Below are 15747 nucleotides of genomic sequence, written 5' to 3' on the forward strand. Positions count from 1 at the left end.
AAAGAAATCACTTAAAAAATTTTTTTTAAAAAATATGCAAATAAAATTAAAGCATTGTTTGTTGTTGCAACCTTTCTGACCCCGTGCCCCTATTGCTGAACATCTGTGAAAAATGAGCTTCATAGCTCATCGGATTATCTCCTCCAGTCTAAATCAATATTCTGAAATTGGGGGGCTGTTTGGCACTGCTGATGATAACAAACAACGGTGATGACTTGGTCACGTGACCGAGCCGGAAGTGGGGGTCGAAGGTCAACGCAGCAGCAGCAATGGATCCCGCACAGAAGATGGATCATCTTCTAGCGCTCAAAGGTGCGCGTCTTCCCTCTCTTCTCCAACTCTCTCGCTCAAACACACTCGGGCGAATGGGCGACGAGGCGGCTGCGACTCGATCGAGACGCGAACGTGGAGCGTTTCATTTAAAACAAAACTAAAATTAACTTCAATCGATCACTTTGGCGTCCCGGAAGGGTAGGCCCGAGTCGAGGCGCCCGGGAAGACGCCGCTTGCCTAGCGGCTCTGCCCGGTGCGTTGAGGGGGAGGAGGGGAGGGCGGGGGGAGCGGGGGGGCGAGGTCCGGGGTAAAACTGGAGTCGGCTGTTTTTTAAAATATAAAACATTAAACTGGTCGTTTTGGTGTTAATGAGTACGTGCGCTTAATGACGCCTCATGCACTTTGTAAAGTTGGTGAGCGTTATCTTTCTAGATTTGAAGCTTTCGGTAAAGTAAAAAATCTAATAAAAAATAGAATTAAAATTTTTTACCTACGTGACTTTACCGAAAAAACCAAAGAGTTATGAGCGTTATCTTGTTTACAATATTCTCCGGGATATTACAGACGCACTCCCCACCCACCGTTACGTGTGCGAGATCTACTACGAGCTTCGTGGAACGAGTCTTGCAGTGACATTAAACACGCACACGGTATGATGTATTATTATTGAAATGCACGGTATTTGGACCAAAATCACGCCCGAACTCCCGTCTAAGCTCTCGGAAGCTAAGCGGGGCGGGTTGAGTCTGGATAGTGCCCGGATGAGCGATTAGCACGGTTGGCTTACGTACGGTGCGAAAGAAGTTCAACATACTGTACATAAATACTGCCCATAGAATAACATTGCCCATAGATTCTACACTGCACCTCCAATTAGCACGGTTGGGCTACGTAGGGTGCGAAAAAAGTTCAACACACTGTCCATACGTATGGGACAGGGGGTTGGTAACCCGTGACCCAGAGCCGCACACAGAGCTGCTTCGTGACGTTTATTTCAGAATCGAATTATTGTATTTATACTGCAGGAGGAATCCGATGAGCTATAAAGCTCTTGATCACAGATGTCCAGTTAGGGGTCACGGGGGTAAGAACGTTGTCAAGGAGCCTCCCCACCCGTCTCATTCACCACATTGCATTTGAAGGCTCTTGAAATATTGAGATGTTATTTTTTTATTGGTAGGAATCTCCTGGTTATACCAGCCCACAGGGGATTATTGTGTCCGTCCGTCCGTCGTGCAGGGAGGGGCTGGGTGGGGAGGGAGGGGCTGGGAGGGGAGGGGGAGGGTGGGGCTGGGCGGGGGGTGGGAGGGGTGGGGCTGGGTGGGGAGGGGCTGTTTATCGGCAAAGTTTTGAGCGTGAATGTCATTTTACAACATCGTTGCCTTGCTGTTGTCTGCCAGTCGAGTCACCCTTGAAAAAAAGAGATTCTTAGCTCAATGGGCTTTCATCATCATCATGCGTTGTGAGGTCAGCGTTGTTTCACAATTTGGTTCCGGCTCAGCATGACAGAGAGCCGGTGGGAAAAGCCACCAGTTCGTTGTGGGCCCCACGCTGTGGCTCGGCTCTGATGTAACGATGGAAAATGGGCACATGGGCAGAGAACCCTGCCGGGCTTTAATTTCTCAGTAGAATATGGGGGTGCCACTGTGGCTAGGAGATGTTAACTACCTCGCCTGGTATACAGGAGGTCGTGGGTTCTATCCAGACCCTGACGATGCCTGCTGTGTATTTGGAGTTTGCGTGTCTCTCTCTCTCTCATCATCTTCACGGTGGCTAGGAGATGTTAACTACCTCGCCTGGTATACAGGAGGTCGTGGGTTCGATCCTGACCCTGACGCCTGCTGTATATTTGGAGTTTGCACGTTCTCCTAATGGTTGCGTGGATTTTTCTTCGGGTCCTCTGGGTTTTCCCTCCACGTTTACAGTAATTTGGCTGCTATACATTTCCACGTGATAATAAGCCACTTTGTTGAGCTATCATTTGTGGCCAGGTCGCTTCTGACAGAAAGCTACACAGCTCATCAGGGTGGCCTTACCTGGTAAAATAGAAATAGTACTAAATAGTAAAATTTTGTGCAGGGTCGCTCGTAATATATTGCAAGAGGTTGCCGTTTGATTAGCGGCCGCATCCAAAGGGAGAGAGAATGGAAATCGTTGTTCTGGGTTCTGGGGTGTGGAAACATCTTCCCGTGTCGCTGACCTCGGACAAACCCGGCACGAAACGATGCTGCCCTCACCCCCACTCCTCTTGGCCACGACATCAAAGATCAAAGATCCCCCGTATAGCCTTAACAGACTGTAGGGGCAAGTGCTGTTAGCGAGCACCTATGAAGGCCGGAACGGTTCACGAGGGGGTGGGTGGCCAGCGCCACGCCCGACCGCCACGACATGCACACACACACACTGTCGGCCGCTTTGTTTAAAAAAAAACAACGGCCGCGGGTTTTTAACGCAGAGGAGAGCCGCCTCGCGCCGTCCTCGACGCCCGATTCCCCGCCCTCTGAGCCCGGCCTGGAGGTGACGGTGCACGCGTGGAGTGGCTTCCCCGGGCTGCCGCGGCCGCCGGACAGCTCCTCCTTGCGCCGCGCCGAGGACACCCTGCGCGGCTTCCCGAGCAAAGAGGCCCTGCCGCGGTTCCGCCCCTGGTTTGGGGACCGCGGCCAAGGGGTACCGCGGGCAACGGCGAGGTTGCGGCCGCCGCCGTGGAGGCCCGAGCGCCGCCCGCCCGCCGTCTCCATCGGGGGGGAAGGCTCGCCGTCGCGGCGACGTGGAAGGAAGGAGGAAGGGCGGGAAGAGGAGGATGAGAATAAGAAGAAGAAGAAGCAGGAGGAGGAGAAGGAAGTGGTGGCACTGGTGGGTCTCGGTCGCCGGGATGTGGGCTTTACGCGGACGTGGTGCGTGCCGGTGCCCGTGCCGAATTGTGACGTTTCAACCACTGGGAGCCTCGCTGGCTTTGGCGGCGGCGGTGGTGGTGGTGATGATGACGACGATGAAGAGGACACGGAGATGAAGCGGGTGCTAGAGCGGCTGGGCTTTGAGCCCGGCCAGCGCGTGCGCTGGGTACTCGGCTGGCAGAGTTTCAGCGGTGGTGGGGGTTTGGAGCGACTGGGACAAGGAGGCGAAGATGGGAAGGGGACGCTGACGGGTAATCCGGAGCGGATGGGAAATTCGGGGAGGCATCCAGAACGGTCGCAAAAGCCAGCAGACAATCCGGGAGCACTGTTCGGTCAACGCGAGCAAGCAGGAAAGTCCCAGGTTTATCTGGAGCGAACGGACGTGTCGGGACTTGATTTGCAGCAACCAGCAGGGAAGTTGGAGGGGTGTCTGAAGCAGGCGAGGAACCCGGCAGACAATCGAGAACCAATGGCAACGCCCGAGAACAACCGAGAACTCGCGGCAATCTCCGGTTCGGAGCGAGCGAGACCTCTGATAGACCGTCAGAAACGTGAGGGCGCGCCCGCGAGTAGTCCCGAGCGAGCGGGAAAGTGGGATAGGCGCGCGGAGCTTGCGGAGCCCACGGATACCCCGGTGACCCCGGCGGCCACGGCGGCGGGCAACCTCAATTGCGCGGGGGTGCCGACGCGCAGCAGCCCGGTGCAAGAGCGGGAGTGGGAAGATGGGCACGGTGGGCGTGAGGCCGACGCCGAGCCGCGCGGGCGGGCGGCGCTGCGGGGCGCGTGGTCGCGGCTGTGCGGGGCGATGGCGCGGGGGGAGATGCGTGGGTGCCACGGGCGGCTGCGGGTCGACCCGCCCGAGCTGTGGATCTACTGCGACGCTGGCGCGGCTGCCACGGCGGGGCGGCGCGCCAGGGCGCTGCTCGGCGCCACGGGCCCCACGGCCCTCGCCGTCTACACGCACGGGGTCGTCTTCGCCCGCCGTGGCGCGGGCGTTTCTTTGCCGTAAAGTGAAAAATTATTTGCGCCGGGCGACGTTGCAGAGAGAAATCGAGTGCAAACCCACCCAACCCCCAAACATAATTACGATCTTCTTTTTGTACGGCTGCTGATGTAGATGCAGAGCATCGACTACGATTTCACATTCAGGTGGTCCAAGTCAGACGGCCGCATCAGGAGTAGCGGAGTGGTAGCATATCATCGTTGCCGTGATGCCTCCTTCCATATTTGTGGATCGGGGCATTGCGTCGTGATACGTTGTGTACGGTCTGTTCTGGATTGCCACAGTCGCACACCACCACTGGAGAATTTTTAATTCTTCCATTTGTGCATCAGCTATCCGCATCTGCTGCCATGGTTTGTGCAGTGGATGCGGCTGAAGATGTATCATGAGCAGCTTCGTGGAAGATCAAACCCAGGGGATCTTCCGCGTTGAGTCTTTCACAAGGTGGTGTTTGTTTGCGAGTTCGTTTAAACTCAATTCAGCTCTACCAAGCTTCATCAGGGGTTGAATTCGCAATTGTTTGAGGTTAAGCGCACGGGTAAACCCTCAGTTAAAGCACAGTGCAACAGTCGCATATCCGACCGTCACAGATCCGTCTTCGCCGATTGACTGCCAACACCCGGTTGACTGCACGGCGTAGCTGTCATTTTTCTATCGACGTTTTACAGATCCAGGCCATTTCGCATGCACTGTTGTGGTCTTAATCTCACGTACATATTCGCTCACTTGTAAGGAACCGGAAAGAGAGGAAGACCGAACAGAGACTATAGCCTGACGCGGCTGTGCAGTGATGAGAAAGAGAAACTGGCATTATTTGGATACATGTAGGATGGACGACAACATGAAAATTAAAAGCGTGTTGGTGTTAGGAAAGGAACAGGATAGATGTGGCCACTACTTGATGCATATTGCCACTACAAGACAGAGAGGAAAGTTGAAACAACAAAGGACAAAATGTGCAATGGCCACCTACTCCGGGCTATCTGCCCCATGCATCGTGATGATGATGATAATGTAAAGCTCGGTAGAGCATTTACTCTTTGCACTTATTGTTTTGTTATCCAGTAACTTATTTTTGCACGGTGGTGGTACTGTTGATTTTCTTGTATCGGTGTTCACATATTCACATTTTTTTCACGCAACGTCTTGTACTTGGGGTCCCCCAGGCAGTCGGATATGCAACATCGGACCGTAAATATCCGCACAGCGACGCCTCGTCTTTGAGCCTCAAGAACTCGTTGCGGGAGGCTCTTGCATCGGGGGATTGTTGGGCTCCCTTTCAATCGCTTTTCTTTTAACGTGTAAGCTCATCGTGACCTCGGGAACTTTCGAAGTTTTAAATAATGTTGCGTCGTTGCGAATGTCACGCTTAATTTGTGGCTCTGGGCACAGTCCGGTCTCCTAGAACGCCGCGTGCTGTTGTTGTTACAACGCGAATTGAATAAAACGCGATGAATGTATTCGGGAACACATTTCTTTACAACGCGGATGTGAACTGGATGTGACGCGACCGAGAGAACGGAACTGCGTCTCGCGCGAGTAGGAACAAGCGTTCTTACGGCTGCCTCGGTGTAGCTTCACACAAGGCATTGGGATGCTGCTAGATGCTTCTAGATGCTACCCACCACGTGCCTCGGGCTTTGTTCGGGCCCTGCGTTACGCGTCTCGCGCGCCATCGCGGACTGTTTCTTTACCCCCTATATATTATTGCAACGCGAATTTTTCCATAGGAGAACACAAGACTGCAGATGTCACGGTTTGATATTTGTCGTCGCTGTTATTTTGCTCGTGTGCTGCAGTTTAACGCAGTGGGGTTCTCAACCTTTTTCCTTTGCTACTGTTACCCCCCATTGTTGAGTTTTGTTTCAACCGAGTAACCCCCCCCCCCCTCCTTTTGCCTGACCCAACGTGGTGCTGAGAATTCCATGTACGAACAAATGTTTTCGTATGATAATAGGTTTTTCCCCTTTTTTTCTGGCAACAAAACAGCTGTGTTAAGATGTTAAAACACCAAACTGTAACCTTGTACAAGGAATCATGTCTGCGTTAACCACAATACTTGTGGTCAGAATGCAAAAAACCAAACATACTCTGATAATATATACATTGTCTTTGAAACTGATTGTTCCACACCAGAGACAGCTTTCTTTTGAGCCTCGTCTCAAAACGGTGTTAGACCAGAGGATGCCAAAAGGCGAGGCTCAAAAGAAAGCTGTCTCTGGTGTGGACCAATCAGTTTAAAGGGCAATGCATATATTATCAGAGTATCTTTTTATTTACATTCTGACCGCAAGCATTGTGGTTAATGCAGACATGATTCCTTGTAAAAAGGTTTCGGTTTGGTGTTTTAACATCTTAACACAGCTGTTTTGTTGCCAGACAAAAAGGGAAAAAAACTTATTATCATATTTTGGTACTGGCAAAGGAGGTCCCATCAATGTTTTCACCAGTTGTCTATTTTGTCAGGTGTATCCTAACTAAGCTCGTAACTGCAAGCGAATAAGAAATCAACGGGACGCTCTGCACGCGTGACGTCATTTGTTCGCGCTCGCTGATTACTCTTGGAGACCCGCGTTGTTAACCATCGGTGAGTTTAGAGAGGTCTTTTTTCTCGTTCTAGGTTACCCCATACGTATAGACATCTCATCGTAGCTAATTGATATCGGCAGGTTCATACGCGATCATTCACCAACGACTCACATTTTATAAATCGCCTCGCGTAACCCCCTAGGACATTGCCACGTTACCCCCCCCCACCCACCCCGGTTGAGAACCGCTGTTTTAGCATAAACCGAAACGCTCTGAACGGCTTCTCGAGGTTCAACCGATCTTTTAAATTTTCAGTGCTGGAATTTAGCCAAAGTAAGTGCCAAACTAAGCACAAAAAGCAGTTCTAAAGAAATACGTTTGCAATCCAGATGTCTAAATGTAAATTATCGTCATCAATTCGCCGCACTTGAAAACCCAGATTAACCACAGGCGGTGGCTGGAACCAGGATTCGAACCCAGGTTCCCAGCGGTCCCGGCCAGTGGATAGATCAAGGCTGACCATGACGACGATGATTGGCGGAAACTCGAAGCTAATTTGCAACCTACCCACGCCTGGCTCATGTGATCTGCATTGTGTCACATTTATTTTCTTGTCACGGTTCATGTTGAAGTTTCGTAAAAATTGACTGCCATGTGGTGCATGTTTTAAGTTGTTTGTTTGTGTTGTTCATGTTTAAGTTAAAATAAAAGTTTCATATTTTTTATATCGGCGTTTTGTGAATTATTCTCGCACCTACAACTCACTACAGTAATTGCCTGAGACTCCCACAGGAGAGAGTATCTGGAGTGATCCCAGATGAGTGAGCGTGCATATGATGCCACACTGCCTCATTCTAGTCACCCATTCAAGCCCTAACCAAATACCAACTCCTGCTTTGCATCTGCAACATGGCTAAGGCTGTGGTATTTACGTGTGTATGTTGAACTTCTTTTGCACCGTACATAGCCAACCGTGCTAATTGGAGGTACGGGGGAAGATCAAGCTCTAGACAAAAAGCAGTTCTTAAGAAATTAGCTTTCGATCTAGATTTAAAAGTGCATAGCTCCAGCGGTTTCCTAATATCGGAAGGAAGAGCATTCCAGACGGCCGCAAAAGGCGCATCTGAAAGCGCGCGATCTGGGTGACCGTCTTCGTCCGATGGCTATCTTGGGCGCCAAGATGGCGAGATGTTAACTACCTCGCCTGGAATACAGGAGGTTGTGGGTTTGATCCTGACCGTGACACCTGCTGTATGTTTGGAGTTGTCATGTTCTCCCTGTGGTGGCCTGCATTTTTATTCGGGTGCTCCGGTTTTCCCCGCCACATATGCCGCATGCGTCGAGAGTATTTGGCTGATGTAAATTTCCACGTAATAAGCCACTTCGTTGAGCTATCATTTGTGGCCAGGTCAGTGGCTTCTATTTGGTCAAATAAAAAAAAATTGTTTAGAGTTTTATCTTGAAGGAGTCTACGTGACAATCGATTCTTGCCGCTCACCTCCCCCCTTATCTCCCCGCCGTCTCTCTCCTCTCTCTCTGTCTCTCTCCCTTCGTCCCTGCATCTGCCATCCGGACCCCAACCTGTGTCCCCCCCCCCCCCCCTCGTCGTGCCCTTTTGCAGTGATGCGCCTCACCCGGCCGTCTCTGCACATCGCCCTTCCCGTTTCTTGCGAGGAGAGGGACCTAGCAGGTGAGTGTTGCGCTGGTGGAGCAGATGAGAGGGGCATGCGACTGTCACGCTTGGATGGCATCTGACATTTGCTTTGTTGGTGTGCGTGCATGGCGGCCAGGCATGGTGCTGGCCAGCCTTCATCAGCGCTAATCGCAAAGCAGCACTTGCCCCGACAGACTGTTAAAGGCTATACGGGGGGTCTTTGTCTTTGTGTGTGTGTGTGTAGGGGGGCTGTTGGGACAGTGCCCCCCCGACCGTGCAGCGTTTGTCAGTGGGGGGGACTGCACGGTGCTGGGAGACATGCTGACTCTCCCACAGAACTTTGGGTAAGAATTCCCACAATCCCATTCTCGAGAGCTAGATTAAAACAAACGTTTTCCAGGTAAGGTCTACGTAGCTCTTTGTGCAGAAGCGACTTGGCTATCACAAATGGCAGCTCAACCAAGTGGCGTATCATCACCGTGCGGAAATGTATAGCAGGCAAATGCTTCTAAACACGTTTACGCAAATACTCTAAACTGTGAAAAATTTCCACGTTATGATCAGCCGCTTTGTTGAGCTATCATTCGTGAAAGCGATGTCGCTTCTGAACAAGAGCTACATAGCTCATTGGGGCCTTGCCTGGGAAAATAAAAACAAATAGTCAATAAATGTGTCCCTCTACAAAATTGTATTTATCAAGTATTTTAAACATTCCATCAGCAGGGGGCTGTCTATAGGTGGGTGCGGGGCTCCGGGGCAAACCGCACTAAACTGAACTGTTATTTTTATTTCACTAGGTAAGGCCCACTGATCTATAGAGCCCGTTTTCAAAATCTGAATATTTATTTACGCTGGAGAATCCGATGAGCTATGAAGCTCTTTTTCACATGTCCAGTAGGGGCTCTGTGTACGAACGTTAAAACAACAAAAGAGAGACCAGGCTGTCACAAACGATAGCTCAACGGAGTCGCTTATCGCCATCGTGTGGAAGTTCATAGCAGTAAAAACCTTGGTGGGTGTTGTCTAAGCAGGTCTGTTAAAGGGCGACGCGTTTGGGGGGTGGGGATCTTTGTCTTTGTGCAGCAACATCTTCCTGGGAGAGACCTTCTCCAGCTACATCAGCGTGCACAACGACAGCAGCCAGCTGGTGCGCGACGTCTCCATCAAGGTGAGGGTCGGGACGCGCGGCCTGGGCCGTCGCCACCAGTGTGTGCGTGTGTGTACGTGCGTGCATATGCCGGTTGGAAACATTTAGGCTGGCCTGCCTACGATCCATCCTGGGTTTAACCAGGCTGGATTGTGTGAGGAGCTCACAAATCCTTGAAAGATCTGGGCAAAGTCCCATCGGTGAGCTCCTCTAGCGTTCAAGGCTGCGTTGACTGGGTCATGTAGCCCGCATGCCCAGCCACCGCATGCCTAAACAGCTTTTGTTCGGCTGGATCGAGGGGGCTAAACGGGCGCGGCACGGGCTAGAGAAGAGATGGAGTGATGTGGTACAGGAGGACGTGGAGCTGAGTGGACTTGCCGATGACTGGTACCAGCGGTGTCAAGATCGGCCTCTGTGGAGGAGGCTCGTGAAGGATGCTACTGGGCAGTTGGAGGCAGTCGCCCTCCAACAACAACGGAGGGCGGAGGAGCGACGCTCACAACAACGAGCCGAGCGCCGGGTGGCTAAAGCACAGCAAGTTGGTACAGTAGGGGGCACAGGTGGTGCATCAGCCAGTCATCCCGGTCATCTCGGTCAGTCGACCCGTGGCACCTGGGTCTGCCCCGTGACCTCCTGCCAGCGGGCGTTCGACACCTCACGTGGCCTCAAGGTGCACTTGGCCTGGCACAAGCGTCGTGGTGACGTCACCGCCACTTAGTGGCGAAAGGCGGTTGTTGTTGCATACGTAGAACTTCTTGCGCACCGGAGGTGCTGCGTTGAGTCTATGGGCAGCATATACGTGTGTATGTAGAACTTCTTTAGCACCGTACGTAGCCCACCGTGCTAATCGTAAGTGTGGCGTTGAGTCTGTGGGCAGTGTTAGTCTATGGGCGGTATATACGTGTGTTTGTAAAACTTATTTCGCACCGTACGTAGCCAACCGTGCTAATCGGAGGTTTGCAGCGTTCAATGCGTTGGCGTGTGCAGCAGAAACCGCGTCCAAGCCGTCGTCCATCCTTTTGGCCCCGCCCCCCTCCCCCTCCCGATGCGTTGTACGTTGGCACTCCGTGCCGTCTTTGAGCCCCGCCCCCCTCCCTCCCGATACGTTCCATTCATTGGCTACCACATTCTGAGGAGCTCCCCCCCCCCCCTCTCCTCCCCCCCTCAACTTGCTTTTAAGGGATTACATCTTGAATCATTGCCTCACTTGATGCAGCTAATCCGGCTGTGACGGTCCCACCTGATGACGGAGACATGTGTTGCCTCCGAAACGTCGTGATTTTTTATGTTATTTTATTTTTTAGTAATTTTGATGTTTTACCTACGTGACTTTACCGAAAAAACCTAAGAATATAGCGTTGAGTCTATGGGCAGTGTGTATGTGTTTATATGGAACTTATTTCGCACCGTACGTAGCCAACCGTGCTAATGGGAGGTTTGCAGCGTTGAGCCTATGGGCAGTGTGTATGTGTTTATGTGGAACTTCTTTCGCACCGTACGTAACCAATGGAGGTGCGGGGGAAGGATAACAAGCTAAACACAAACGAATCTATAAAACTGTGAACTATTTTTATTTTACCGGGTAAGGCCCCACTGAACTATGTAGATCTTTTTCAGAAGCTACCTGGCCACAAATGGTAGCTCAACGAAGTGGCCTATCATCATCGTGTGGAAATCTATATCGGCCAAACGCTCTTAAACGCACGTCGATCGTAAATGTGGAGGGAAAAACCGGAGGACCCGGAGGAAAATCCACCAGGGAGAACATGCAAACTCCAAACATACAGGAGTCGTCAGTTCTAAAGAAATTAGTTTTTAATCTAGATCAGTGGTTCTTAACCTGGGTTCGATCGAACCCCAGGGGTTCGGTGAGTCAGTCTCAGGGGTTCGGCGGAGGTTAAGACACACACCTGACTCATATGATTGTGCACCAGTAAAACATATACCTATGTTTTGAATTTGAAAAAATAATTTTATTTTTCCAATTAAGAAGGGTTCTGTGAATGCGCATATGAAACTGATGGGGTTCAGTACCTCTGAAGTATTGGAAAATGACGGCAGGAAACTCCTTGACGGGAACACACTTCTTTTATTAAATCTTGACTTGTAACGATACAACGCGTGGCCTCTCTTCTTCACAATGCGGTCACCATACAACGGTACAACTCGTGACCTCTTCTCTCCACCCTACGCTTCTCTTGACTCTCTTAGATTCTGTGCTGCTGGCTCTCTGTGCCTCGTGTAGACTCCGCGCCTCGGCTACACTCTTCTCTCGTCTCGTGTAGACTCTGCGCCTCTGCTACACTCTCCACTCGCCTCGTGTAGACTTTGCATCTCTCTCTCTGGCTACACCGTATGCATACTCGGCTCGTGTAGACCTTTCTCTCTCTCTGGCTACACCGTATGCATACTCGGCTCGTGTAGACCTTTCTCTCTCTCTGGCTACACACTATACATCACTCAGCTCGTGTAGACCGTTCTCTCTCTCTGGCTACACACTATACATTACTCAGCTCGTGTAGACCGTTCTCTCTCTCTGGCTACACACTATACATTACTCAGCTCGTGTAGACCGTTCTCTCTCTCTGGCTACACACTATACATTACTCAGCTCGTGTAGACCGTTCTCTCTCTCTGGCTACACACTTATACCTTACTCTCCTCTACTCTCCATTTCTCTCCTCTCCGGGCTCTATCTCTGCACCTTCGTCTTCATTCTTAGATGGTTCCACTTCTGCCCCCCTACTCCTCTGTGCATCACCTTATATCTCTCTTCTTCCCGGGAGACGGAGCGGATGCGGACCTCAACGTCGGCACCGCTCCTCAGTTACCCAATCACCACGCGCTATCTCTACGATCCGGTTCAGCCCAGCGCGTGTTTCCACTCCCCGACCAATCACACCGCGCTGCCACCCGATCACTCCCTCTCAGCGCGTCACCGGCACACAGCCAATCAGCAGCACTACCCCCACCCGCGCACTGACGCCTGCTCCTCCCCGTCAGCGCGCGTCACCACACACACACCCGTACATACGCGCTGGCACACGACGTATACACCCAGCGCGTATCACCACTACATCACCCCCTCCCACATAGCTCGCAGCCGGCCCGGCTGCTAACAACAACCAACCGCGACGATAAGACGACAACCAACAAAAAAAACCCGTAACCCCCCCAGTGTGCCCCGTAACATAACAACAACAAGAATAACTATGTACAGATTGACAATGAACACGAAAAGTCAACAATAACACGATACAAGCAAATTCCAAAAAACGAACGCGCCCCACGTCCCTGCGACTACACGCAGTGACGAGGCGCTCCAACTGCCCCGACTCCTCACGAGGCAGGTCATGCAAAGTAGCACGACCTGGCGCGAGTCCGTCTGGCTGGTCCGTCGTATGGGGCGGGACACTGACGACCGTCCGGCGGTTCCGGCTGCTCCAGACGGCGCGGAACGGGCCTGAAAGGGCCGGCCCCGCCGCGGAGATCCGGCCGCCGGTGATCGGCAGCTGTCAGTTCCGAGACACCTGGGAGCAGATCAGGCGAAAATACGTGTGGATCAGGCAGAGACATTTCCCCTTCTGGGTCGCCGGTCACGTCACACGCCCGGCCATCACGACACAAGGGGAGGCCATATGGAGGCGAGAACGGTTTCAGTCGGGAGGGGTGAACGTACCAACGGCGCTTTCCCCACTTTATCTGAACGCACTGGGGCCGTGCAACGCGCACGACCTCCATGGGTCCCCTCCACGGTCTCAACAATTTAGGCGACGTAGCCAAGGGTGCCTGAGGGCAATGCAGCCAGGCCCTGTCACCTGGTTTCCATTCGTGCATGGACACCTTCCGTGCCCGCAACCGTTCATTAGCAATTTGGCGAGCCCGCGAATTAAGCCGTGCGGCCTCCCTCGCCTCTGTCAGCTTGTGAATATTAAACTTAATATGTTCTGCCAAATTAGAATTAGTTCGTGGAGCGGACAGGCCAAGTTGCGTTTCCATTGGCGGGTCAGCTTCCCGACCGTACATCAAATAGAATGGGGAAAACCCCGTAGCTGCATGGGGGGCCATTCTATACGCGGCAAGGACTCCCGGGACCTGCAGGTCCCAATCTACATGTGCCTCGCACACCTGCTGGCACAGCATGGAAGTCAAAGTTTTGTGGAGTCTCTCCACCATCCCGTCTGTCTGCGGGTGGTACGGGGAGGTACGCACCTTCTTGGTACCCAACAAATCGCACACCTCTTGCAACAATTTACTCGAAATTTTTTTACCTTGGTCGGTCAGCAGGCGTTCGGGAGCCCCCTTGTCCAGGACATAGCCCTGGACGAAGGCATCCGTCACAGCCGCTGCCGACTGGTTAGCGAGAGGCCACGCCATAGGCCATCGGGTAAAGTATTCGACCCCCACTAACAAATATTTATTCCCTCTCGGCGTGACTGGGAAGGGCCCCAAAATATCGAGTGCAACGAGCTCGTTGGTACGCGAGACCTGAATAGATTGCAGCAGTGGATTAGCTGCCACGGGCGGTGGTTTACGCCTGGCGCACTCAACGCACCCCTTCAGAATATGTACCACATCCCTTCCCATTCCCGGCCAGTAATAGTCACGCTGAAGCAGGGCAAGCGTCTTGTTAACTCCCAAGTGCAAGAGGCGTTCGTGTGCCGCCAAGACAACCCTCCCCCTCACAGCGGAAGGCACCACGAGTGCGTTCCGCCGGGACAAACTGTCCCATTTCAATAACATGCCCTGCTCAAGTACATAGGAGCCGGTACGCTCCTGGTCCCCCTCGGGACCCCCAACCTTGCGGCGCAATGCTAGCAGCGAGCTGTCCGCCATCTGGAGGCGGCCCCATTCGCTGAGCGACAGCGAGAGCAGCGAGTCCCGACCCTGAGAGGCAGTGGAATCATCCCCACTCGGTGCGCCCGCTGTCGCAGCCAGTGCCCCTATCTCCCCCGCAAGCGTCGGTTTACAGCGCGCCGATCCCGACAAACACGCGCATTCATCACAAGGCAACAACCGCGACAAGCAATCGGCATTCGTGTGTCGCAACCCCTTACGGTACGTAGTCGTAAACTGATAGTCCTGGAGGACTTCCAACCAACGCGACAACTGGCCCGAGGGCTGGGCGACCCTCAATGAATACTGTAGCGCCGCGTGGTCCGTTCGGACTGTAAAGTGACGACCATACAGATATGGCCTAAACTGCTGCACAAAAAAAACAATGGCAAGCAGCTCGCGACGGGTGACACAGTAGCGCTGCTCCGCCAGAGACAACACCCTACTACCGTAGGCGACAACTCTTTCGACACCCCCAACGACTTGGGATAGCACCCCCCCAATGCCCGTGTTGCTAGCATCCGTGTCCAGCAAAAAGGGACTGGCAAAATCGGGATAACACAAGGGTGGGGCACCCACCAAGGCGTCCCGGAGGGAGCGAAACGCGGCCTCCTCCTCCGGTCCCCATTTGAACTTCACTCCTTTCGCCGTTAGAGCGTGCAAGGGTTTTGCAATAGTGGCGAAGTGCTCAACGAACCGCCGATAATAAGAAGCAAACCCGATGAAACTACGCACGTCGGAAACGGACGTAGGTGTCGGCCATGAACCGACACAATCCGTCTTCGCGGGATCGGTGGAGATCCCCGAAGAATCGACAATGTGACCCAAGTATCTAACGGACCTACGAAGGAGGTGACATTTGGCCGGTTTAAATTTCAACTTAGCCGATCGCATTCGCAAGAACACCCCTCTCAATCGCCGGAGGTGTTCCTCAAACGTTTTACTGAAAACAATGACATCGTCCATATAAATCAAGCATGTATCCCACTGCAAGCCCGACAAAACCAGCTCCATAAGTCGCTGAAACGTCGCTGGAGAGGAGTGAAGTCCCATGGGTAACCGGTTAAACTGGAACAGCCCCCCTGGAGTCCGAAATGCTGTCTTAGGTTTCGACTCTTCGTCGAGCGGCAACTGCCAAAACCCCGATAACAAATCAAGAGTCGAAAAATATCGCGCACCAGACAATGCATCGAGGGACTCATCCATCCTGGGGAGCGGATACGCGTCAGCCACAGAGATCTTATTCAGGCGACGGAAATCAACGCAGAATCGCAGGGACCCGTCCTGCTTCTTAACCAGCACAATAGGCGCTCCCCACGGGCTAGAGGAGGGTGAAATAATATCGGCTTCTAGCATATCGTTAACAGCCGACTGAACATGTTCCTTCTCCACGGGACTCAGTCGGAAGGGA

At 52.6% G+C, this 15747-nt stretch overlaps 1 protein-coding gene across 1 annotated transcript in view; it reads left to right on the plus strand.

Annotated features, from left to right (window-relative positions):
• Window positions 1-239: 239 nt before the first annotated feature.
• TRAPPC13 (trafficking protein particle complex subunit 13) overlaps window positions 240-15747 on the plus strand; it is a 39839-nt gene continuing 24331 nt past the window's right edge. Inside the window, exons 1-4 of the mRNA XM_078620587.1 lie at window positions 240-312; window positions 8321-8389; window positions 8598-8697; window positions 9437-9521. Of these exons, the coding sequence (XP_078476713.1) occupies window positions 270-312; window positions 8321-8389; window positions 8598-8697; window positions 9437-9521 (297 nt within the window). The 5' untranslated portion in view covers window positions 240-269. The remainder of the gene's footprint in view (window positions 313-8320; window positions 8390-8597; window positions 8698-9436; window positions 9522-15747) is intronic.

Source organism: Lampetra planeri, chromosome 3 (genome assembly GCF_965212315.1).
Source record: "Lampetra planeri chromosome 3, kcLamPlan1.2.h2, whole genome shotgun sequence".
Lineage (NCBI taxonomy): Eukaryota > Metazoa > Chordata > Hyperoartia > Petromyzontiformes > Petromyzontidae > Lampetra > Lampetra planeri.